The 25228-nt window shown below is 42.3% G+C and overlaps 1 protein-coding gene across 1 annotated transcript in view; it reads right to left on the bottom strand.

Moving 5' to 3' along the window:
* Positions 1-536: 536 nt before the first annotated feature.
* The window catches only part of LOC133451357 (GTPase IMAP family member 8-like), a 40551-nt gene continuing 15859 nt past the window's right edge, over positions 537-25228 (bottom strand). The window contains exons 3-6 of the mRNA XM_061730335.1: positions 25080-25133; positions 23731-24918; positions 22434-23617; positions 537-1841 (exon numbers count right to left, since the gene is read on the bottom strand). Of these exons, the coding sequence (XP_061586319.1) occupies positions 1278-1841; positions 22434-23617; positions 23731-24918; positions 25080-25133 (2990 nt within the window). The 3' untranslated portion in view covers positions 537-1277. The remainder of the gene's footprint in view (positions 1842-22433; positions 23618-23730; positions 24919-25079; positions 25134-25228) is intronic.

The following is a 25228-nucleotide window of genomic DNA, read 5'->3' on the forward strand; positions in this document are numbered from 1 at the left end:
AGAAGGTAAATTACACTAAAGTAACTGCCAGCTCCCCCATGAGGAGAGGAGGGAAACTTCCTCTGGCTCCATCTGCTGGATAAACGCTGGAAATGCATTACTTTAGTCCAATAGATAAAAAAAGGCAAATATACATTTGAATTGAATTTAATTTAAATTTTATTTCTAACATGAAATGAAGATGAAGAAGTGAATACAAAACAATAATAATCAATAATACTTAAATGTTTGTTTCCTGCTTCTTTTTTCCCCAACATCCAGTAGGCTACTTACAGTTTTACTTATTTGATAGCACGATAGCACGATAGAACAAAACATGCCTAATACTACATAATTATCCATATAAGTATGTAGAAAAGCTAAATATTAAATACATATTATATCAATATATAGAAAATACAAATGATATATAAATATATATAAATATACACTATATAAACTACATAAATATCCCTATAAATAAATATATATATATATATATATATATATATATATATATATATATATATATATATATATATATATATATATATATGCTACATACATGTTGAGAGGGATAGTTATAATTATGTAATATATGTTATATATTTATTATGTATGCTTCATTTTAAATGTATGCATTTTATTATTGATTCATCTGCTCAGCTTCAATCATATTTGTGTTTACATCAGATTAAACATTTGATTTCTTTGACATAAATATCATGCTCCTCGTTAGTTGAAGAGAAAAACATTATTGATAATCTTGTCTGAACTGACACCTTCATTTCTGAAGTTAGATCATGTGGATTTGACCAAACTTTATGAAATAAAACTCATGGATTGACATGCAAGTTACTTTGACTTAGTTTTTAATGCCTGACGTCCCACAACCGCTTTACTGTTCTTGCTCCTCCTGCTGCTCCTGCTACTCCTGCTCCTCCTGCTGCTCCTGCTACTCCTGCTCCTCCTGCTGCTCCTCCTGCTGCTCCTCCTGCTCCTCCTACTACTCCTGCTCCTCCTGCTGCGCCTGCTCCTCCTGCTCCTCCTGCTCCTCCTGCTACTCCTGCTCCTCCTGCTGTTCCTCCTGCTGCTCCTCCTGCTGCTCCTCCTGCTCCTCCTACTACTCCTGCTCCTCCTACTACTCCTGCTACTCCTGCTCCTCCTGCTGCTCCTGCTCCTCCTGCTCCTCCTGCTGCTCCTGCTCCTCCTGCTCCTCCTGCTCCTCCTGCTGCTCCTGCTCCTCCTGCTCCTCCTGCTACTCCTATTACTACTGCTAATCCTACTGCTGCTCCTACTCATCCTGCTGCTGCTACTACTAATCTTGCTGCTGCTACTACTAATCTTGCTGCTCCCACTCCTGCTGCTACTACTAATCTTGCTGCTCCCACTCCTGCTGCTACTACTAATCTTGCTGCTCCCACTCCTGCTGCTACTACTAATCTTGCTGCTGCTACTACTAATCTTGCTGCTCCCACTCCTGCTGCTACTACTAATCTTGCTGCTGCTACTACTAATCTTGCTGCTCCCACTCCTGCTGCTACTACTAATCTTGCTGCTCCCACTCCTGCTGCTACTACTAATCTTGCTGCTCCCACTCCTGCTGCTGCTGCTGCTCCCACTCCTGCTGCTGCTGCTACTCCTAGTACTGCTAATAATCCTACTGCTGCTACTACTAATCTTGCTGCTGCTACTACTAATCTTGCTGCTCCCACTCCTGCTGCTACTACTAATCTTGCTGCTCCCACTCCTACTGCTGCTGCTGCTCCCACTCCTGCTGCCGCTGCTAATCCCACTCCTGCTTGTGCTGCTGCTGCTGCTGCTCCTACTCCTGCTGCTATTCCTGCTGCGACGTTCCACACCTGCAGGAGGAACAAGAACATGTTTTACACAAAATAAGATGATTGATGTCCTTCAGAAACAATCCACAACTCTGAACATTTATGTGCAACACATCTTCTCTTCATGTGAAGATAAGAGGCAGCAGACCAGAGTGGTGCTGGAACCACGTCTGCTGATCTAAATCTCTGGATCTAAATCTCTCAGTTGGTAGAGCGTTCGCCCATGAATCTGAAGGTCAGTGGTTCGAACCCTAGTTCCGCCTGTGTCCACCAAAGTGTCCTTGGGCAAGACACTGAATCCCCCGGTTCAGGCCAGCGCCGTTGTGTATGGCAGCTCCGCCGACAACTGGTGTGTGAATATGTGAATGTGTGTGTGTGGGTGAATGTTTGCAGTGTAAAGCGCTTTGGGGCTGTAGGAGTACAGCTGGAAAGCGCTATATAAGTGTAAGCCATTTACCATTTACCATCTTTATGAGTGTGACACCGTCATGGAGGAGCGACGGCTGAGAGAACGAGGAGGAGCTCAGTCCTGTTAAAGGTCCAGGGTTTCACCCCGGACCCTCACTAACACAAACCACCAGGAGAAACATGTTCTAACGTACCTGCTGTTGTGCCACTCAGGTAGCTAAGCTGATCAGTTATCGAAGGCTATTAATGAATATTATTAATAATTATTAATAATAAATAAAGTCGACTATTTATCAAATTGAATTATCAAAATGATAATAATTCTCGTATGGGGCACCACCCCGGGCCTTAATCCAGGAAAAAATGATAACTTAACAGCAGACAATCAGTCTCAGATGATTAAGGTTTAAGTATAGTATAATATAATTGAAGGAGTGAGATTCGAGCACTGGCTCTGCTCAAACAATCAGTTTGTGACCGAAACTTGCATGAAACAACAGAAACCACTTATTAAAAATCAATCAGAATTTATTTACATACGGGTATCAAAGCAGATGTAATTAAATACCCAAATAAATCCTGATGGCACACTACATCATTATAAAACCATTAATTAAGAAAAACAACAATCAATAAAAATGAAATGAAAGTTAAATGCATGGGATGCCCCCGGTCCGGAGGCAATCACGTCGTCTCGGGTGCGCGCGTCCCACTTCTGGGACGAGCGGGTTACCGTCGGGCTGATGAGCGCGTGGCCCCGGACGGGGCGGCGGGATGCGTCTCGGTTCTGCGCGGGGCAGGCTGGCCACAGGTCCTTTCAGGTGAAACTCAAGAGCAGAGAGAGAGGTTAGGAAAGAGGAACGGGTCTCACCCTGGACCGGGGCCCGAGCTTCGAAGCGGCTCTTCCCCCCTTTTCAGCTCCCAGGGACCGGGGACACGTGAAGTGGGAGTCGGAGCTCCGGATGAAAAGTTGAGACCAAGAGTTAATGGGAGCGGCTCCGCGGACCGCGGCTTCAACGGGCTGCAGGTCCAACGGACCGGCCCGATCCGATGCGGGCCTTACACCTCCCCCCAGCTGGGGGGAGAAAAGGAGATGGGATCTTGGCCCGGAGCCAAAAGATCCAGCTTGGATGAGATGAAGTGGAGAAGAGAGAAAAAGGGAGAGAGGGATGCAGCGCCGCGGTCCGCGCCGTGGATCCTCGCTGATCCTCCGGCCGGACCGGCTGGAGCACGCCGCAGATCTCTCCTCTTACCCCCCTTTGGGGGGGGAAGGTCGTGGTCCCTTTGGCCCGGAGCCCGGAGCCAAAAGTGGACGAACTGACCCACTGGTTGATGAAGGAAAAAGAGAGAACGAAAAAGGAGCAGCGCGGCGTTTTGTTCCTACGCGCGCTGCGGTGACGTCATCGGTGCCTCGTTGCGATTGGATGCGCGCCGCTTGTAGGCGCCGACCCCCCCACGCAAGGCATGCTGGGGGTTGTAGTTCATGGCAAGGCGGCCATTTTTGGAGGCACATTGCAGCCGATTTTCAGCTGAGCAGTTTCAAAGTTGAATATACACATTCACAAAATGTTCATACATTTATAAGTTCAGAGTTCACATGGGCATATGGGCGACGCCCAACACTGCTGACTCTCACTAACACAAACCACCAGGAGAAACATGTTCTAACGTACCTGCTGACTCTCACTAACACAAACCACCAGGAGAAACATGTTCTAACGTACCTACTGACTCTAACACAAACCACCAGGAGAAACATGTTCTAACGTACCTGCTGACTCTAAAACAAACCACCAGGAGAAACATGTTCTAACGTACCTGCTGACTCTAACACAAACCACCAGGAGAAACATGTTCTAACGTACCTGCTGACTCTCACTAACACAAACCACCAGGAGAAACATGTTCTAACGTACCTGCTGACTCTAACACAAACCACCAGGAGAAACATGTTCTAACGTACCTGCTGACTCTAACACAAACCACCAGGAGAAACATGTTCTAACGTACCTGCTGACTCTAACACAAACCACCAGGAGAAACATGTTCTAACGTACCTGCTGACTCTCACTAACACAAACCACCAGGAGAAACATGTTCTAACGTACCTGCTGACTCTCACTAACACAAACCACCAGGAGAAACATGTTCCAACGTACCTGCTGACTCTAACACAAACCACCAGGAGAAACATGTTCTAACGCAGGGGTTCTTAACCTTTCTGACCTTGGGGCCCAATTGTTTCAGTACAGAGCAGAGCATGTGAGCGGAGCGGAGCGTGAGCGAGCGGCGGAGCGGAGCGGCGGAGCGGAGCGGCGAATTTTGAAAGGAGCGCAGAGCGGGATTTTCTTTTCTAGGATGATTCGGGTGGAGCGGGGCGTCATCCCGCTCCAGTTTCGCTCCGTTACCCCTCATATCACGGCCCCGATGCGTGTCCAAACATATCCCACCTCTCCACAAACTACCTGTTACCTTTCTTCTTTTCCAGTCCTATCTCTGAACCGTAGTTGGGAGAGCTGGTATTTTAATTCGGTCTCTGGCTCGTAACCGGCGTTAGGAGTCCGGGGAAAGTGAAGGGAAAAAAGGACGGAGGAAAAATGCTGTCCGTGCAACCTCGCACATTTATTACAAACATGTAATAAGAGCAAACAAAACGCGTGAGGGCCGACGACTAAAACTAACGGAGGACACACTGAAAAGTAACTGAACACGTGTACCGGTCTTCCACACGCGCACACCTGCATCTCCCTCTCTCTCCTCCGCTGCACCCCAAACCTGGCAGGTTGGCCACGCCCTCATAGTAAAAACAGCTGATAAGGACGTTGTCACTTCCCATCACGTGACACTCTGAGGAAGGCGGGAGATCCGCCGAAACTGTCAGTTTGAAGGTAAGAAGTCGGAACTTTGTCTGTAAAAAAGAAACCTTAGTATATCTATCTAAAGACATAATGAACACAATACAGCAAGTGGGACAGAGTGGGATTCAAACCGCCAACCTTCCAATCATTGGACGACCCGTTCTACCACCTGAGCTACGGCCGCCCTATTTTTTCCTGTCCTGTTCCTGTACCCTTTCGACGTCCGTTCCATCTATCTGTATCGAAGCCCTGTTATCCATATTCCTGTTACCAAAAATCATGAATTTTGTCTTATATTTTGGCTTATATTTAAAGATAATTTAGTTTTGTCAAACCGATATTTTATTTTACTGAATTCAGATGTGACCATTATTTCCAAAAGCTGCTGTAGATTCTCACCTGATGCAAAAAAGTTGGTGTCATTGGCAAATAAAAGGGATTTGAGTAATTTTGATATTTTACATATGTCGTTGATGTATATGGTAAATAATTCAATTCAATTCAATTCAATTTTATTTATATAGCGTCTAATACAACAAAAGTTTTCTCCAGACGCTTTCCAGAGACCCAGAACATGAACATAAACCCCCGAGCAATTATTACATAAACAATGGCAAGAAAAACTCCCCTTTAGGAGGGAAGAAACGTGGACAAGGACCTGGCTCATAAGGGGGGACCCTCCTGCCGAGGGCCAGACTGGGGGTCGGGGACGTCAACAGCACAGCAGGCAGGTGGAAGCAGCAACGGGATGACCGGGGGTGGGGAAAGAGAAGAAAAAGTGGGGCCAGCACAAGAAACTACAGGAGCGACTCTAACACACTAGAGTTTACACTACCTAGAGATTTACCAACACCAGCTAGAGGTTTACTAAACACTAACTATAGGCTTTACTAAACAGAAAGGTTTTAAGTTTAGTTTTAAAGGTGGAGGTGGTGTCAGCCTCCTTAACCCAGATTGGAAGTTGGTTCCATAGTAATGGTGCCTGATAGCAGAACGCCCGCCCTCCAAATATACATTTAGATACTCTAGGAACTATGAGTAAACCTGCACTCCGAGAATGGAGAGCTCTGCCAGGAACATAAGGCACTATCAGGTCTGGCAAATAATGCGGAGCTAAGCCGTTTTGGGCTTTATACGCAAGTAATAACATTTTAAATAGTTTTGGTCCTAGTGCTGATCCTTGTGGTACACTGCAAACAATGTCCAACCATCCAGACTGGCTGCCCCCCAACTTCACAAACTGCCTCCTGTTGTTTAGGTAACCAGCTGACCAGCTTTAATGCAATACCTCTGATTCCATATTGATCCAGTTTGTTAATTAAAATTTTGTGATTTATTGTGTCAAAAGCTTTCTTTAAATCAATGAATACCCTGATGCAGCATTGTGACACCGTGGCTGACGTAAAACTCCAGCTTCCTACCCCCTGCAGGGGTGAAACCTTGGAACTAGCTTCAACAAAGACTTGAACCACGGGAATGCCATATGATGAACTTCCTGACTGATTGATACATTAATACCAACTCATTTGGCCACAGACTTGAACCACGAGAACACCCTATGGGGTAATTTACAACTTAGTGACAGTCATGCCAAATGCCCGATAACGGCATTTGGCCACAGATCACATCTGACTGTAAATTGTTTTTGTCTCTCACTTGGCTTGTTTATTCCTGCCTTTTGTACTTTGAACTTACTGTATAAAAAGTCATGATTCCAACCACTCTGGGTCAGCACACCAACCCAGACACGCTCTGCGTAGGTCTGCTCACCGCCGGCTTACTGAATAAAACTCACTACACCACAGCAGACTTCTGAACTGGTTTTGATAATATTCTTCAACAACCCCAACCTCAAATTTCCTTTTATCTGTGGCGTTATTGATTTCTTCTATTACTTCAATTAATGCTAATGATGTTGATATGTTGTTCCGGAATCCATATTAATTGTCTGAAAGTAATTAATGTTTTTCTATGAAATCGTCTAACCCCTAATTCTTAACCATAGGGCCGCGGCCCACACTTGGGCCTGCATCCCGATCATGTGGTGGCGCTGTTACTGACTGCCAGCCGGTGGAGGAGGGAACCCAGAGGAAGAAGATGGGTGAGCTCTATAAAACAGGAGAATAATGCAGCGACACGTTCTATTTACCTCGGACACTCATCTAGCTGCTTTGTCCTTTATTATTTTAAGATCCTTTATTTTGCACAAAATAGTTTTAAATCCGCCAGGATAAGGGATCGTTTACTTGGTCCGCGCCCAGCAACGGGGGAGAGCGAGCGCAGTGTGATCCTTTATTTTCCAGGTATGTTTTAAATTAGTTTAACGGTGGAACTGGTACTCAATCATTTCTTAATATGTTTTAGCTTTGAGGAGAATATTTTTGTTAAAGTTAAAAAGTATATTTTCTTTGTGTTCAAGAGTGAACACGTGCGTTTGCCGCCATCTTGTGGAATTACTCAATACTGACATGCGTTGTGCATGAGTAAATGTATTTTATTACATTTCGTTAAGGCAAAGACCATATTTGTTCATGTTAATTGTTTAGTTACTATGTATGTAGCAGTTTTTGTATTAAAAAGGTGAATTTCCCTGAGATAAAGTTAATTTTCACAAGACTTATTGAAGGTAATGAGCTAATAAGAAATTGTTTGTTGCTTGTAGGCTATATTATTTTGTAGCTTTATTAAGATTTTGGTTGTTGAATGTATTTTACCATTTGTGTACTGCAGGTTAAACCTAAAGTAACTTAAGTGTGCGGTTTACAGATATGATTTACGGAAGTAACTAAAATGAATATTGTCTCGGTGTGTAACTACGCCAAAAGTATGTCGGACTCCGTAGGTTTCTCTGGCCCCCTCCCCAATCTGACCAGCGATGACATGTTTAGTCGCATGCTCTCGCTCCGCCGCTGGTTGTATCGGTGGTGTTCAGAAAACGACGTGGCCTTTATTGACAATTTGGAAACGTTCTGATTAGAAGAGACGGCATTCATCCCACCCGGGCTGGTGCTGCTCTTGTCTCTAGTAATTTGGCCTGTTTCATTAGACCCTCTCCCTGACATCGCAGGGTCCAGGCCAGGATGCAGAGCTGTAGTTTAACACACTTCTCTGCTGCTTCTCGAGGACCAACGCCTGCCAACAAAACTAGAAGATTACATGATGTAACTGGTAACTCTAACCAGGTGCCTAGCAAATTAGAAGTGGTTGCAGTTCCCCGCCCTCCACAAATTCACCAGGTGCGGCGTTATAGAGGCGTTAACCAAAATAATCTTGTAAAAATTAAAACCAATGCACATTTGGTACCAATAAGAGACCGAAAAATTAGATGCGGACTACTAAATATACGATCGTTAAGCTCCAAGTCTCTGTTAGTAAATGATATAATTACAGAGAGCAGGAGTGATGTTTTCTGCTTAACAGAAACATGGTTACAGGAGGAAGAGTATGTTAGTTTGAATGAATCAACTCCGCCCGGCTACTTTAATAATCACATTCCTAGAAGCACGGGCCGAGGCGGAGGAGTCGCAGCAATTTATAACTCCAGTCTCCAAACAAAAATTTAACCTAAGTGCAATTATAATACATTTGAAACCCTCACGCTTAGTCTGAAATTTCCGAGCTGGAAATCAGAGAAGCCAGTTGTGTTAATGGTAGTGTATCGGCCCCCTGCTGGCGCTTATCTAGAGTTTTTGTCTGAATTTTCAGATTTCCTTTCTGGATTATTGATCAGTACAGATAAATTCATCATAGTGGGTGATTTTAATATTCATATGGATGTTGAAAGCGATAATCTTAAATTAGCTTTCAATTCTCTTCTAGAATCAATGGGTATCTCACAAAAAGTGGACGGGCCGACGCATTGTTTTGGTCATACTCTCGATCTCGTTCTCACCTACGGTGTTGAAACTGATGGTCTGTTGGTGTCACCTGTTAACTCCCTTTTATCCGACCATTATTTAATAACGTTTGAATTTAATGTTGTCGATGTTGAAGTGCAGGGCAGGAGGTATTATTTTAGCAGATGTTTGTCTGATGAAGCTATTGCTAAATTTAAGGAGACCATTGCTCATCTTGCGACAGTGGAAAATAGTGAAGCCTCTACTGAAGCAATAGAGGCCAGTGACCTGGGTTCTACCTATGATGTTGATGTTAATTTTCTTGTTAGTAACACTGCTGATCTGTTGCACTCAGCTTTAGATGAAGTTGCTCCTTTGAAAAGGAGGGTTTCTAGCCACAGGAGCTTAACTCCCTGGTACAATTCAGATATTCGCATGTTGAAACAAAGCGTGCGTAAAATGGAAAGGAAGTGGCACTCTTGTAAGTTTGTAGACCTCTATCGTGAATGGAAAGATATTCTAATAGTATATAAAAAAGCCATTCGCAAAACAAGAACAGCTTATTATTCAACGTTGATAGAGGATAACAAAAGTAAGCCACGTTTTCTGTTCAGCACTGTAGCCAGGCTGGCAAAGAGTCACAACTCTGTGGAGCCGTGCATTCCTGCAGCTCTCAGTAGTGAGGACTTTATGAGCTTCTTTAACAGTAAAATCGCGAGAATTAGAGAAGAAATCAACCAGCCGGTTGTGGGCCTTTCCTCAGCTTTAGCGACTTCCCTAGGCTCTGACTTGACTCTAGACTGTTTTGATCCTATAGACCTCCCTGAGCTGACTTCACTCGTTAATAGAGCTAAGTCTACCACATGTATGTTAGACCCCATCCCGACTCGACTATTCAAAAATGTTTTTTCTCTTATTGGTGTGACAATACTGGACCAAATCAACCTATCCCTAAGCTTAGGATATGTACCACAGGTTTTCAAAGTGGCAGTAATTAAACCTTTACTTAAAAAACCTTCTCTTGACCCAGACCTTAGCTAATTATAGGCCAATTTCTAACCTTCCATTTGTATCTAAAATTCTGGAAAAGGCAGTTTCAAGCCAGTTATGTGACTATTTGTATAGAAATGATCTGTTTGAAGTCTTTCAGTCAGGGTTCAGAATGCATCATAGCACAGAGACAGCACTGGTTCGCGTCACGAATGACCTTCTTATGGCCTCAGATAAGGGATTAGTGTCCATATTGGTTCTACTGGACCTCAGTGCTGCTTTTGACACTGTTGATCATGGCATTTTACTGCACAGGTAAGAGCGTGTTGTTGTTATTTAGACGGGACAATGCATATTCTTTAACACTGCATTAAGCAGTGTAAATATACCAGGTTTTAGCAGTAATGCTAGTTTCCACCCGCAGTCCCCACAAACAACCGGACACACTCACACTCACACCTACGGGCAATTTAGAATGATCAATTAACCTAGCATGCATGTTTTTGGACTGTGGGAGGAAACCGGAGTACCCGGAGGAAACCCACGCAAGCACGGGGAGAACATGCAAACTCCACACAGAAAGGTCCTGCTGGGCCTGGGAGTCGAACCGGGGACCTTCTTGCTGTGAGGCAACAGTGCTAACCACTAAGCCACCGTGCTGCCTTGTTCCAGTTTGTTCATGTACATGAGGTTTCTTCAGAACAGTCAAGGGTCTGTTATGGTGTTCCGCAGGGTTCAGTGCTAGGGCCAATCTTGTTTAGTTTATACATGCAGCCGTTGGGAAGTATAATCCAGAATCACAGCATACACTTTCATTGCTATGCTGATGATACGCAGCTCTACTTGTCTATGAAGCCGGATGAAACAGAACCGTTAGTTAAACTTCAGGCATGTCTGAGGGACATCAAGGACTGGATGTCCAGAAATGTCTTGCTTCTAAATTCAGATAAAACAGAGGTTATCATTCTTGGCCCAGAGCATCTTAGGAAGGGACTAGATGGTGTTGCGATGGCTTCCAGTGCAACTGTGAGAAACCTTGGTGTTGTTTTCGATCAGGATTTGTCGTTTAAACCATATGTTAATCAGGTTTGTAAAATAGCGTTTTTCCATCTCCGTAATATTGCAAAAATTAGGAAAATCCTCTCGCAGAGTGATGCAGAAAAACTAGTTCATGCGTTTGTATCTTCTAGACTGGATTACTGTAATGTGTTGTTAGCAGGATGTCCAAGTAATTTGCTGAATAGCTGATCCAGAATGCAGCAGCACGAGTGCTGACAGGAATCAGCAGGAGAGACCACGTCTCTCCAGTGTTAGCGTCGCTCCATTGGCTACCTGTAAAATTCAGAATTCAATTTAAAATTTTATTACTTGCATATAAAGCCCAAAACGGCTTAGCTCTGCAGTATTTACAAGATTTGATAGTGCCTTATGTTCCTGGCCGATCTCTCCACTCCCAGAGTGCAGGTTTACTCGTAGTTCCTAGAGTATCCAAATGTAGATTTGGAGGGCGGGCGTTCTGCTATAAGGCACCATTACTTTGGAACCAACTTCCAATCTGGGTTAAGGAGGCTGACACCACCTCCACCTTTAAAACTAAATTTAAAACCTTTCTGTTTAGTAAAGCCTATAGTTAGTGTTTAGTAAACCACCCTTCTTCTCCTCTCCTTTCCCTGCCTCTCTTCTCCATTACCATTTTTATCTATTATAAATATCTCATAGCTATCATTTTTGTCCATCGTTCCTGTAGTTTCTTGTGCCAGACCCCTTTTTTCTCTTTTGTGCATGTTTGCAGGCTGGAGCCTCGGGAGCTGCGTTCTGGCCTGTGTCGTCCCCCCCCCCCCCCCCCCCCCCGGTCATCCCGCTGCTGCTTCCACCTGCCTGCTGTGGTGCTGACGTTCCTGACTCCCAGTCTGGTCTTCGGCAGGAGGGCCCCCCCTTATGAGCCTGGTCCTGCTCAAGGTTTCTTCCCTCCTAAAGGGGAGTTTTTCTTGCCACTGTTTGGCTTAAGGCTTTTCTCCCACTAAGGGAGTTTTTACCTGCCATTGTTTATATAATAATTGCTCGGGGGTTTATGTTTATGTTTATGTTCATGTTCTGGATCTCTGGAAAGCGTCTAGAGACAACATCTGTTGTATTAGACGCTATATAAATAAAATTGAATTGAATTGAATTGATTTAAAATATGGTTTAAACTTAACAGTTTGCAAAGAAGTGTTGATGTAAAATGTGATTTAAAAAGATAACTAAAAGCTCTGGTTTGAGGAAACACTGTATCACTGGCCTGATCATTTATCCTTTATTTCTCCAGTGCTACTAAGCCCAAAGCCCGAAACAGACTCAGAGCAACGCTGGATGCTACTCTGAGAGTGAGCCTTTCCCCCATTCCACCCAGACTGGACCTGATTGTGTCTCAGAGGCCCAAGTGTCTCATTAAGAGCTGCAGATAAAAAGGGAATTGTATTTTTTTTGTTAATATGTATATGAAAGAAAATAAAGATTATTCTGGTTCTGCTATGCAGAAATATAGTTTCATTTGCACTTTATTTCAATTTTATTTACAGTTTATTTAATTTAAAAACATTATTTTGAATGTATTTATTTTACTTTTTATTAATAATAATGGCTTGGTTTTATATAGCGCCCTTAAAGGCACCCAGAGCGCTTTTTACAGAGACCATTATTCATTCCTACACATTCTCACCGGTGGTGGTAAGGTACGTTTGTAGCCACAGCTGCCCTGCAGAGTGACAGAAGCGTCAGTCGGCCCCTTCCGACCACCACCAAACATTCAAAAACATTCACACGGGGCAAGGTGGGTAAGGTGTCTTGCCCAAGGACACTACGACAGCCACTGGGACGGAGCGGGATTTGAACTGCCGACCTTCCGATCATTGTACGACCCGCTCTACTGCCATCCATTGATTGATTTATATGTATATATATTTTTTATTCTGAGTCCTTCCTTTTTTATTTAAGTAAAATCTAATTATTGATCTTTTTTATTAATAAGCCTGAACTGATTGATTTGTCCTAGTATAAATCAAGCTTGACGTGTGCATGTTAACATTGACATGTTTCATAACGTGATGATCATTTTATTTGACAAGGTTTTTGCTTGGGCCCTGGGCCGCCCTGTACTGAAAAAATTGGGCCTCGAGGTCAGAAAGGTCAAAACATTTTTTCAATAATTTTTGAAAACTGTGGGAGAATAGATACAGGCCTGTAGTTGGTGAAATGATGTTTGTCACCAGTTTTAAACAGAGGAATGACCTTGGCTACTTTCATACTGTTTTGAAATTGACCGGTTTGTAATGAGAAGTTAAAGATGTGAGTCTGGAAATCCCATGAATGACTTTTTTTTACTGTTTTCATATCTATGTCGTTGTAATCCATGGATGTCTTGTTTTTGCAGAAGTTTTGCAATCTTTGAGAAAAATGGAGTTTGAGTTTCTATCTATTAAGTTATCGTTATGTATTCCTAGTTTGTGAATTTCATTAGCTAATTTAGGTCCAATATTTACAAAATAATCATTTAGTCTATTAGCTACTTCATTCATATCGTTTATAATTATATAATTTTCTATAAAATACTGTGGATAGTTCATATGTCTTGTTTTATTAGGGCCCGAGCACTTACAGTGCGAAGGCCCTATTGTATCTCTAGGAGTTCTCGTTCTCGTTTTTATTTTTCTTCTGACAAAATGAGGGTCTTTTTTCCCCTAAACGTGCCCCAAAATTCACCAAATTTTGCACCAAGCCAGGCCTGGTGAAAAATGGTTTGTATTAATGGGCGTGGCCTCATGGCTCAACAGCACCCCCTAGAAAACTTTGTGCCTCAAGCCCCACAATATGGTTTGACATACATGCACGAAAATCGGTACACACCTGTATCATGTCGCAACTTAAAGAAAAGTCTCTTGGCGCCATGGCCAAAACCCAACAGGAAGTCGGCCATTTTCAAATAATCGTGTAATTTTGGCGCAATTTATGCCGATTTATGCTGATTTATTGAGCAGGTTGTCCGTGATATTACCAACTACATTTAGGTTGTGGCTAATCCTCGTGGTGTAGCTGGCTAACTCATTTCGTTTTGTCTCAGTGTGTATTTGGAGCTATTACCATGAAAACTGGCTGTTGGAGCTAATGCTGCTGTGTTCATTACCAGGCCCGAATAAAGACGAGCAGAGCCAGAAAGTGAATGTGCATCTCAATTAACACAACGCAAGAGAGAAAGAGTACAACTGGTAGATACTAGTAGGTGCTACTAGGTACTAGTAGGTACTAGTAGGTACTAGTAGGTGCTACTAGGTACTAGTAGGAGCTAGTAGGTGCTACTAGGTACTAGTAGGAGCTAGTAGGTACTAGTAGGTGCTACTAGGTACTAGTAGGAGCTAGTAGGTGCTACTAGGTACTAGTAGGAGCTAGTAGGTACTAGTAGGTGCTACTAGGTACTAGTAGGAGCTAGTAGGTACTGCGATTATTTCCTCTCTCAAATGTTCAAGAGCAAAGGATGTATATGGGATGGATACAGTTTTTATCAAAACTCATAAGGACGCACTGATTCCCCCTATATCAAATATTGTTAATTGGTCCATCAATGAAGGAGTGTTTCCAGGTGCCTGGAAAACAGCAATAATTACACCCGTCTTTAAATCAGGTGATCATATGGCTATTAGTAATTACAGACCTATTAGTATTCTTCCGGCAGTATCCAAAATTGCAGAAAAATGGATTTCTGAACAGATAACATTATATTTGAATGGTACTTCCTTCTCACTGCATCCGATGCGATTTGGATTTCGAGGACATCATTCTACAGAAACTGCAAATTGTTTTTTTTATTCTTGAAAATATTAAAGCTAAATTGGACAGGGGAGGTGTGGTGGGCGCCATCTTCCTTGATTTCAAGAAAGCCTTTGACATAGTCGATCATGAGGTATTAATTACCAAATTGTCAAAGTTTAATTTTTCACCAAATGTAATGAAATTGATAAAATCATATTTAACAGATAGAAAGCAATGTGTTCGCATTGACAATAAAACTTCACAATTGGTTGATAATAATATTGGTGTACCTCAGGGTTCAACTCTGGGTCCTTTGTTGTTTAGTCTGTATATTAATGACTTACCTGAAGTTTGTCCACCTACGGTAACTTGTCAGATGTACGCTCACGACACAGTCATTTATCTACATGCTAAAAATAAGAAGGACGCTGCAGAGGAACTAACAGCCTCAATGATCAATATCACTAGTTGGTTGACAAATTCTCGTTTACTCCTCAACGTCGATAAAACTGTATGTATGTTTTTTTCAAAGTCTGCAAATAGAGATCCAGATCCAGATGTTTTTGTAGCAGGGAAAAGACTATCAGTAGCCCATGAGATCAAATATTTAGGCATAGTAATAGATTCACAACTAACATTTAAAACCCAAGTTAAAAAAGTTGTGAATAGAATTACATTTAATCTGGTACATTTTAAACACATCAGGAATAATCTAACAACTGAGGCTGCAAAATTATACATCAACGCCATGATTCTCTCGCACATGAACTACTGTCTTACCAGCTGGTCCCAGACAGGTAGGACCGTGTTACAGTCAGTGGAAAAACTCTATAAGCAGGCTTTGAAAACATTGGACAAAAAGTCTAATTTATATCATCATTGTAATATTTTAACTAAATATGTTTTTTTAAACTGGGGAAATATGATTAAGTTTGCAGACATTTTACTTGTTTATAAAATCCTTCATGGTCTGGCCCCCCGTCCACTCAATGAGTTTATTAAACAAAATCAAAACTCATCTGTCAGAGAAGGGCTAAACGGCATAATCTCAGGCCAGGCTGGAATGAGTATGTGGACGGACTTCACCAGCTTAAATTAAAGAAACAGGTTGTTACTCGGTTCAAATATGCGGTGCGATTCATTAAGAGGAACGAACAGACCTTGAGAGCAAATTCTATGGCCAGAAAGCTGCAACAAAATGATGTTAAAGATTTTTGGAAAGAAGTCAAGATTATGAATGATAGTAAAATACATTTGCCATCTAGTATCGAAGGGGTAACTGGGAGTGTAAATATTGCTGCTTTATGGAAAAGACATTATATGGACCTTTTTAACTGTGTTAAAAGTGATGTTTTTATTGTTGGTGATGTTTCCCATGACAATGTGGCTATTAGGCCTGATGAAGTCAGTTACGTCATTGGGAAATTGGCTTTAAACAAATCTTGTGGTCCCGATCAGATCACAGCAGAACATTTGAAATTTTCTAGCCCCAGAGTTTCTGTTTTACTTGCTTTGTGTTTTACGGGTATGTTGATGCATGGTACACTACCTGACTCTATGCTCTCAGTTCTGCTGGTGCCAGTTATTAAAAATAAAACAGGGAAGATATCCAGTATAGAAAATTATAGGCCCATTGCTCTGGCCAGTATATTGTCAAAAGTATTAGAAAAAATCTTATTAGATAGGCTACAGGAATATATAGTCGCCACAGATGATCAGTTTGGATTCAAGAGTAAACATGGCACTGACATGTGTATTTATGCTCTGAAAGAGGCTGTCAGTAGGTACAGAAAACATAACTCTACCATGTTTATGTGCTTCCTGGACGCCTCTAAAGCCTTTGACCGCATTAACCATGGTAAACTGTTTGTGAAACTACGTGAGCGAGGGGTCCCTCCTTATTTATTACGGGTTTTACATTTTTGGTACTCAAATCAAACCATGCAAATAAGATGGGGGAATACTACATCTGAACCCTTCCTAGTGACAAATGGGGTTAGACAGGGTGGGATTCTGTCACCTATGTTATTTAATTTGTACATGGATGAGCTCTCTAAAAGGCTTAAAGAGTGTAGGACTGGCTGTATGGTCAGAGAAAGGCTCATTAGTCATTTACTGTACGCTGATGACTTGGTCATCATGTCTCCCTACTCTGCTGGTCTGCAGCAACTGCTTAGAGTCTGCTCAGACTATGGGAAGCAGTTTGATATCAAGTTTAACTCAAAAAAGACTGTGGTTATGATTGTAAAGACTAAGGAAGACCGGAAAAGAACATTCCCCACCTTTTTCCTGGCAGACAAAATGCTGAATGTTGTGGATAAGGTCACATATCTTGGTCACATCATCAGGGATGACCTTTGTGATGATGATGATATTCAGCGACAGTACTGTAAACTGTACGCACAAGCAAATATGTTGGCACGTAAATTTTGTATGTGTACTCATGATGTTAAAATTGCTTTGTTTAAAGCCTATTGTACTTCACTGTACACTGCCCACCTGTGGTGCAGCTACAGTAAGGCTAAGTTTAATAAGCTACGGGTGGCATACAACGATGCACTTAGAATTATCTTGAAGCTCCCTAGGTGGACGAGTGCCAGTCAGTTTTTTGTGCACAGTGGTGTTTTTACCTTAGACGCTGTCCTTAGGAATCTCATGTATCATTTTATGGCAAGGCTGAATGACTCAAAAAATGAAATAATTATGGCTTTAACCATGCCCAAAAAGAGCAGTACTAGGTTCTTTTCTAGTTTTTGGAGGCATTGGATAGGGTGTTTGTATATTTTTTAGGTATGTTCTTATTCTGTCCTTTGTTGTTTTGTCTACTGTTGTTGTTGTCTCTTTTATTGTATTTATATGGACCTATTTGAGTCTGAAATAAAGATTGAATCATCTACCAGAGCTGCCGCCAGAGGAGATTGTAAAACTGCACATAGAAAAAGTTCCTTTGGGCCGTCAGCCTTTTCCTATCGAGCAGCTTGTACCTGGAACACTATACCCGTACAACTAAGGAACATCACATCTCTTCATTCATTCTCTAAAAACATAAAACAGTGGTTACTGGATAATCAAACATGCTGTCATAATCTGGTATAGGGCTCAGTTTATTGTTTTTATACCTGTTTGTGTTTATGTGCTTTTATGTGAGCATGGTTTTACTAATTGTATGTACTCTGTGTTTTAAGGTTTTAGTGTGTGTTTTACATATGCCATCAACCTGCCAGGGACTGCAGATGTAAATTAGCCTGTATGGCTAAATCTGGCACATTTACATGATGGACTCAAGTGCTCATGTCAATTAATGTGCGTTGTTCCTTTTAAATAAATAAAATAGGAGCTAGTAGGAACTAGTAGGTGCTCGTAGGTGCTAGTAGGTGCTAGTAGTTGCTAGTAGGTGCTAGTAGGTGCTAGAAGGTACTAGTAGTTGCTACTAGTTGCTAGTAGGTCCTAGTAGAAGCTAGTAGGTGCTAGTAGTTGCTAGTAGGTGCTAGTAGGTGCTAGAAGGTACTAGTAGTTGCTACTAGTTGCTAGTAGGTACTAGTAGGAGCTAGTAGGTGCTAGTAGGTACTAGCAGGTGCTAGTAGGTACTAGCAGGTGCTAGTAGGTGCTAGTAGGTACTAGTAGGTGCTAGTAGGTGCTAGTAGGTAGTAGTAGTAGGTGCTAGTAGTTGCTAGTAGTTGCTAGTAGGTACTAGTAGGTACTAGTAGGTGCTAGTAGTTGCTAGTAGGTACTAGTAGGTGCTAGTAGTTGCTAGTAGGTACTAGTAGGTGCTAGTAGGAGCTAGTAGGTACTAGTAGGTGCTAGTTGTTGCCAGTAGGTACTAGTAGGTGCTAGTAGTTGCTAGTAGGGACTAGTAGGTGCTAGTAGGTGCTAGTAGGTGCTAGTAGTTGCTAGTAGGTGCTAGTAGTTGCTAGTAGGTGCTAGTAGGTGCTAGTAGGTGCTAGTAGTTTCTAGTAGGTACTAGTAGGTGCTAGTAGTTGCTAGTAGGGACTAGTAGGTGCTAGTAGTTGCTAGTAGGGACTAGTAGGTGCTAGTAGTTGCTAGTAGGTGCTAGTAGGTGCTAGTAGGTGCTAGTAGTTTCTAGTAGGTACTAGTAGGTGCTAGTAGGTGCTAGTAGTTGCTAGTAGGTGCTAGTAGTTGCTAGTAGGTGCTAGTAGGTGCTAGTAGGTGCTAGTAGTTTCTAGTAGGTACTAGCAGGTGCTAGTAGGTGCTAGTAGGTGCTAGTAGGTGCTAGTAGGTGCTAGTAGTTGCTAGTAGGTAGTAGTAGGTGCTAGTAGGTGCTAGTAGTTGCTGGTAGGTACTAGTAGGTGCTAGTAGGGACTAGTAGGTGCTAGTAGGTGCTAGTAGTTGCTAGTAGGGACTAGTAGGTGCTAGTAGGTGCTAGTAGTTGCTGGTAGGTACTAGTAGGTGCTAGTAGTTGCTAGTAGGGACTAGTAGGTGCTAGTAGGTGCTAGTAGTTGCTGGTAGGTACTAGTAGGTGCTAGTAGGTACTAGTAGGTGCTAGTAGGTACTAGCAGGTGCTAGTAGGTGATAGTAGGTGCTAGTAGGTACTAATAGGTACTAGTAGGTGCTAGTAGTTTCTAGTAGGTGCTAGTAGGTAGTAGTAGTTGCTAGTAGGTACTAGTAATTGCTACTAGTTGCTAGTAGGTACTAGTAGGTGCTAGTAGGTACTAGCAGGTGCTAGTAGGTACTAGTAGGTGCTAGTAGGTACTAGCAGGTGCTAGTAGGTACTAGTAGGTGCTAGTAGGTGCTAGTAGTTGCTAGTAGGAGCTAGTAGGTGCTAGTAGGTGCTAGTAGTTGCTACTAGTTGCTAGTAGGTACTAGTAGGTGCTAGTGTAATGGAAAATTTTGGAATAACACTGTCTGCTGCCACTGTTTTCAATTGAAAATTCCTTGCCAAGGTCATGCACCTCTGACACAGTACAGTTGTCAGGGTGATAAGCGATATTTTGTCTGTTCCAGCTCCCAAGTATAAAATAACTTGTCTCTAATCTTCTTGAGCGCACACAGGACTAACTGTTGGACTGTGTCGCTACATTCATGAATGTAAATTTGTCCTCTTTCATCAAAGCATCAGAAAGACAGCTGAGGTGTCCTGACTTGCATTTTTGAGCAACAATTTTTGCCACCACACTAGTAGGTGCTAGTAGGTACTAGTAGGAGCTAGTAGGAGCTAGTAGGAGCTAGTAGTTGCTAGTAGGAGCTAGTAGGAGCTAGTATGTACTAGTAGGTGCTAGTAGGTACTAGTAGGTACTAGTAGGTGCTAGTAGGAGCTAGTAGGAGCTAGTAGGTACTAGTAGGTGCTAGTAGGTGCTAGTAGGTGCTAGTAGGAGCTAGTATGTACTAGTAGGTGCTAGTAGGTACTAGTAGGTACTAGTAGGTGCTAGTAGGAGCTAGTAGGAGCTAGTAGTTGCTAGTAGGAGCTAGTAGGTGCTAGTAGGAGCTAGTAGGTGCTAGTATGTGCTAGTAAATGTAAATGTACTTTATTTCTATAGCACCTTACATCGACCTACAGGTGCTTTACACAATAAATATAATTAAGACAAAAAGTGCCTGCAGAATAAAACAAGAATAAAACATAGCATCAAGACCAAAGTATAAAAAGTGTATCCACACTAATGAGTATTAAAAGCCACCCTGCATTAATACGTTTTCAGTTTCGATGTAAAAAGGCCCAGGTCAGTGATGGCAGTAAGTCACAGGGGAGCTGATTCCAGAGCCTGGGCCCCCTGCACCCATAGGTGTTAGTTCTCTTAGAGAAAGGCATACATTACAAATGAGATGTAGCCCTTTCATCTGCATCTACATCTTCTATAAACCCTCTTCTAATTCCTTTCTCGTAGCTTTTTGGCCTACAAAGGCATGTCTGTATATACAGTTGAGGACGATATTATTAGCCCCCCTATGGAATTTTAAGTTTTTTCAAGTTTCTGGCAAGATCCTTTTTAGCAGAGCAAGGCGGTTCTAACAGAGCATTCCTGAACATACAATTTGTCATTATATGGGCCAAAACATTTATATTTGTGCACCAAAACATTATTATGTAAGAAAAAGCTAAAATGACCAGGGACATTATTATTAGCCCCCTTTAAGAAATTACCATTTATTAAGTCATCACACAAGCCACTTTTATGCAGTGATGTGCTTAACCTTCACAGGTGATGTGCATAAAGGTAATCAGGTCAAACAGGTGATTGCACTCAATTCAGTTAATTAACTCAAGCCAAAACCTGGTATAAAAGCCTCATTATGGAGCTGGCAGTTGAGGAAGCAACATGCCAAAAACAAAGGAGATCAGTGTGGACCTCAGAATAAGAATTATAGATGCCCACAAAGCAGGGGAGGGATATACGAAGATATCCAACTGTTTCCAGGTGTCAAGGACTGGAGTGAGAGGCATCATTCAACGCTCCAAAGAGAGCAACACAGTGCAGAACAAGCCTGGCAGAGGTAGAAAGAGAAAGATTTCAGAGAGACTGGAGAGGAAACTGGTGAGAGACGTGTCTAGAGACCCCAGATTAACGTCCAAGGCGCTGGCAAATGACTTGGCCACATCAGGAATCATTGTCTCGAAGAAGATCATAACTAAAGCTCTGCACAGGAATGACCTATGAGGGTGCAGACCAAGAAAAACCCCACTTTTGAGAAAGAGGCACCTTCAAGCCAGACTTCAGTATGCTCGAGACAACCTGGAGAAAGATTATTCATACTGGAAGCGTGTCTTATGGTCTGACGAGACTAAACTAGAGCTCTTTGGCCACAGGGACACTGCTTACGTTTGGAGAAAAAAAGGACAGGCATTCAACCCAAAGAACACCATCCCCACAGTGAAGCATGGTGGTGGGAGTATTATGCTGTGGGGATGCTTCAGTGCATCTGGAACAGGAAATCTTGTCAAGGTGGATGGAATCATGAATAAAGAAAAATATTTGGCTATTTTGAAAGAGAACCTTAGGCAGTCAGCTGTGAAACTGGGTCTGAGACGTCACTTCATCTTCCAACATGACAAGGATCCTAAACACACCTCCCTCTTGGTGAAGAACTATCTCCAGACGACCAAAGTGAATGTCATTGAATGGCCTGCACAAAGCCCTGACTTAAATCCAATAGAAAATCTGTGGGGTGACCTAAACAAACATGTCCATGCCAGGCACCCATCACATCTAGAGGAACTGGAGAGATTTGCCAAAGAAGAATGGGCCAGGAGGAGCGTAGGTTGATTTTCTCACTTTAGACATATGTGAAGTTGTCACCAAGTATGAGTCTTGAATATTTGTGACCACTGCAGAGATCTTTCTCCCATGAAATGCTGCAAAATATTTTTTTCCGACTTTCATCAAGAAACATTTCTATCATTTCATTAATTTCACTTTCATGAGTTTTCTACAGCTTGTCTTTTTCCTTCTCATTCTTTACTTCTTTAATTTCCCTCTCATGTTTCGTCAGTAAATCCTTGACTTCGGTCAGATTTTGCGTTTCTCTGAAACAGCTTCTACCAACTCATTGATTTCTCTTAGATGGTTTTCTCTCTTTTGTTTTTTCGTTTGTTTCTTTGAGGGCCTTTTAAGAGGTCATAATTTTCATCTCTTTCATTCACCTCCCTCTTGTGTGCTTCCTCCTGATCTGACACTTTCTTATATTTTTCCTGGAATTTATTTTTCTCTCCTGACCTTGTCTTCAAACTTCTTTTTCAGATTTTCTATATTTTCTTGTAATTGTTTTAATTCTTTTCCCACCTTTTCTCTTCTGATGTTTTCCTCCTCCATTGTCTTTTCATACATTTCTTTCTCCTTCTTGTATTGATCCTTGAGTTCTTCCAGTCGTTTCTGCTCCTTCTGTCGTCTCTCTTCATCTTCTTTCCTCCGTTTTTCCCACAATTCTTTACATTCTTTCTCAAAATCCTCCTTATCCTTTCTCCACTTTTCCCGGGTCTGTTCCAACTCTCTGCTAACGCTTTTCTTTTCCTCTTTTTCTGACTGAATTTGTTTGTTCAACATTTCAAGCTGTCTATTGAATCTCTGGCGATGTTCTTCGTCACTACGTTCCCTTTTCCTCTTCTCCTCTTCCCTCTCTTCCTGTTCCCTTTTTTTCTCTTCTTGCTCTTTATTTATATTTTCCTTCATTTCCTTGAGTTTCAGCTCAGTTTGTTGTTGTAGTTTTTCTCTCTCTTCTTCCATTTTTCTTTTCATTTCTTGCATTTCTTCTTCATGTTTTTGTTTGAGTTCCTCCTTTTCTCTCCGTATTTCTTCTTCCTTCTCCTGCAGGATTCTGTCCATCTCCTTCTTTATTGCTGCTTCAGCTTCTTGCAGCATCTCATTGGTGTAGTAGTTGCCATTGCTTCTCTTCAACATGTCATCAGTCTTTCTTATCAGATCTCTGACCTGTTGATGATTGTTTTTATCATAGTTATTGAACACGTGGTACCTTCCTCCACAGTCATTGATCAGCTTCTGCAATGAGTCATCCTCTCTGATGTAATCTTCAACAGATCTTTCTTCATGTTCTAATGCGTCACCATATGTAAAAAGGATGATGGTGAACTGTTCTGAATTCTTGCCAAAAGCTTCCCTGAGGAGTTTGAGTGTGTCCTTGTCCTCGGGGGTTAATCTGCCGATCTGCACCACCACCAGGAAGACGTGGGGTCCTGGAGACACAAGACTGATGCACTTCAGCATTTCCTCGTTGACCTCGTCAAGTGACAGAGTCGAGTCAAACAGACCGGGAGTGTCGACCACAGCAACAGCACGACCGTCCACTTCACCCACTTCTTTCTTACAGAGTTTGGTGACTGAAGTTTGCTTTAATTCAGCTTTAAACGCTTTTCTTCCTAAAATGGTGTTTCCTGAGGAGCTTTTTCCACAGCCGGTCTTCCCAATCAGAACCATCCTGAGACAGTCTGAGCTCTGCTGCTCTTCATCACCTGCAACATGATAAAAAATTACACCTCAGCTTGAAATGTCAACAGTTTCTATCTCATGGTTCCAGGTGTTTCTGAGCAGTGAGAGATGAGAGTTTACCGTGAGCGTTACTTACACATCTGTGCTTCTTTCAGCTCCTTTACTTCAGCTCTCAGTGCAGTGTTGTCTCTCTCTTCTTGTACGACTCTTTCTATTTGGGCCTTCATGAATGTTTCTGCTGAGTAACTGCAGAAGTTTTGGAGTTGGTTCATCTTTTCAACAGCATCCAGCAGCTCTGGGACCTGCTGATTACTCTTAATGTTGAAGATGAGAGATCTCCCTCCACAGCTCTGACGGAGCTCCTGGAAGTCTTCGCTCTTTTCCACGAAGTTAACAACATCTGGAAGGGTGGGATCTGAGTCCACGGTGAACAGAATCATGGTGAAGTCATTGACTCGAGAGCTGAAGGTGTTCTGGATGGTCTGCAGCTCCCTCTTGTCCTCATCGGTGAGTGGACCCACAGGTAGGACCAGGACGAAGGCGTGGACGCCCTCAGGTTCACACAGGGAGACACACTTGAATGATTCCTCCATCACTTCCTCTGGAGGTTTTCCACCCAAGGCAGGCAGCTCCACCAGGGAAACCTGACGTCCACACACCTCTCCTTGATTCTGGACACACTCTGGTGAGTTGGAGACTGAACGAAGATCTCTCCGACCTAAAATGGCCTTGGCTGCCGAGGTTTTCCCTGCTCCTTGTCTCCCAAACAGAACCAGGTTTAAAACTGGTTTAATTTGTTGCTCTTCAGTCGTGGAGGTTTGTATGAGTTTCTTTGCTGTTTTTTCAATCTTCTCCATCAGTGATTCCTTGTTATCTGCAAACAGGTAGTGGTGTCTTCCCTCACAATCTTCCAGGAGTTCACTGACGCTCATGTCATTTCTATGTGTCATGATGACCATTGAATGTTGGAGGGAATCTTGCCCGAATAGGTTCATGATGAACTTCAGCTTTTGTCTGTTCTCTTCAGAGAAATTAGACGTGTTCACAAACAGCAACAGAACATTTGGTCCTGGAGAACAGAGCTCCATACAACAATCCACCTCTCTTCTTATTTTATCCTCAGATAAGATGAACATGCCTGGTGTGTTCACTACTGTTACTGGTTTCCCTCTCCACTCTCCAGAGGCTACACAACTTGATGATTTTTGAGTCCAAACATCTATGACTTGTTTTGATTGGAAATCTTGAGACTGGACGATAAAATCAACAAGTTTCTTCTTTTTGACCTCACTTGTCCCCAACAGCACAATCCTAAGTTCAGACGCTGTGACATAAAGAGATGCAGTCATGGATTAAGATGTTGTGTGTATTTTGTTCCACATTTAAGCAAAAAAAAAAAACCACATTAACAATGAAATAATGAAGTCTGGATTTTTACAAAATATGTACCTTCTTCTTGATTGACTTGAGATTGAATTAACTTACGTTCAGATGGAGAGTTTTCCCAAAGTAGTGACATTGGAGAAAACATTCCTCTACCTGTGAAAAATGTCCGACTATTTAATTTGTTTTAACTCAGTGAATTAAGGATCTAATTGAACAAAATTTGAACTAATTTACTTCTCAAACATCTT

This window comes from Cololabis saira, chromosome 9 (genome assembly GCF_033807715.1).
Source record: "Cololabis saira isolate AMF1-May2022 chromosome 9, fColSai1.1, whole genome shotgun sequence".
Classification (NCBI taxonomy): Eukaryota; Metazoa; Chordata; class Actinopteri; order Beloniformes; family Belonidae; genus Cololabis; species Cololabis saira.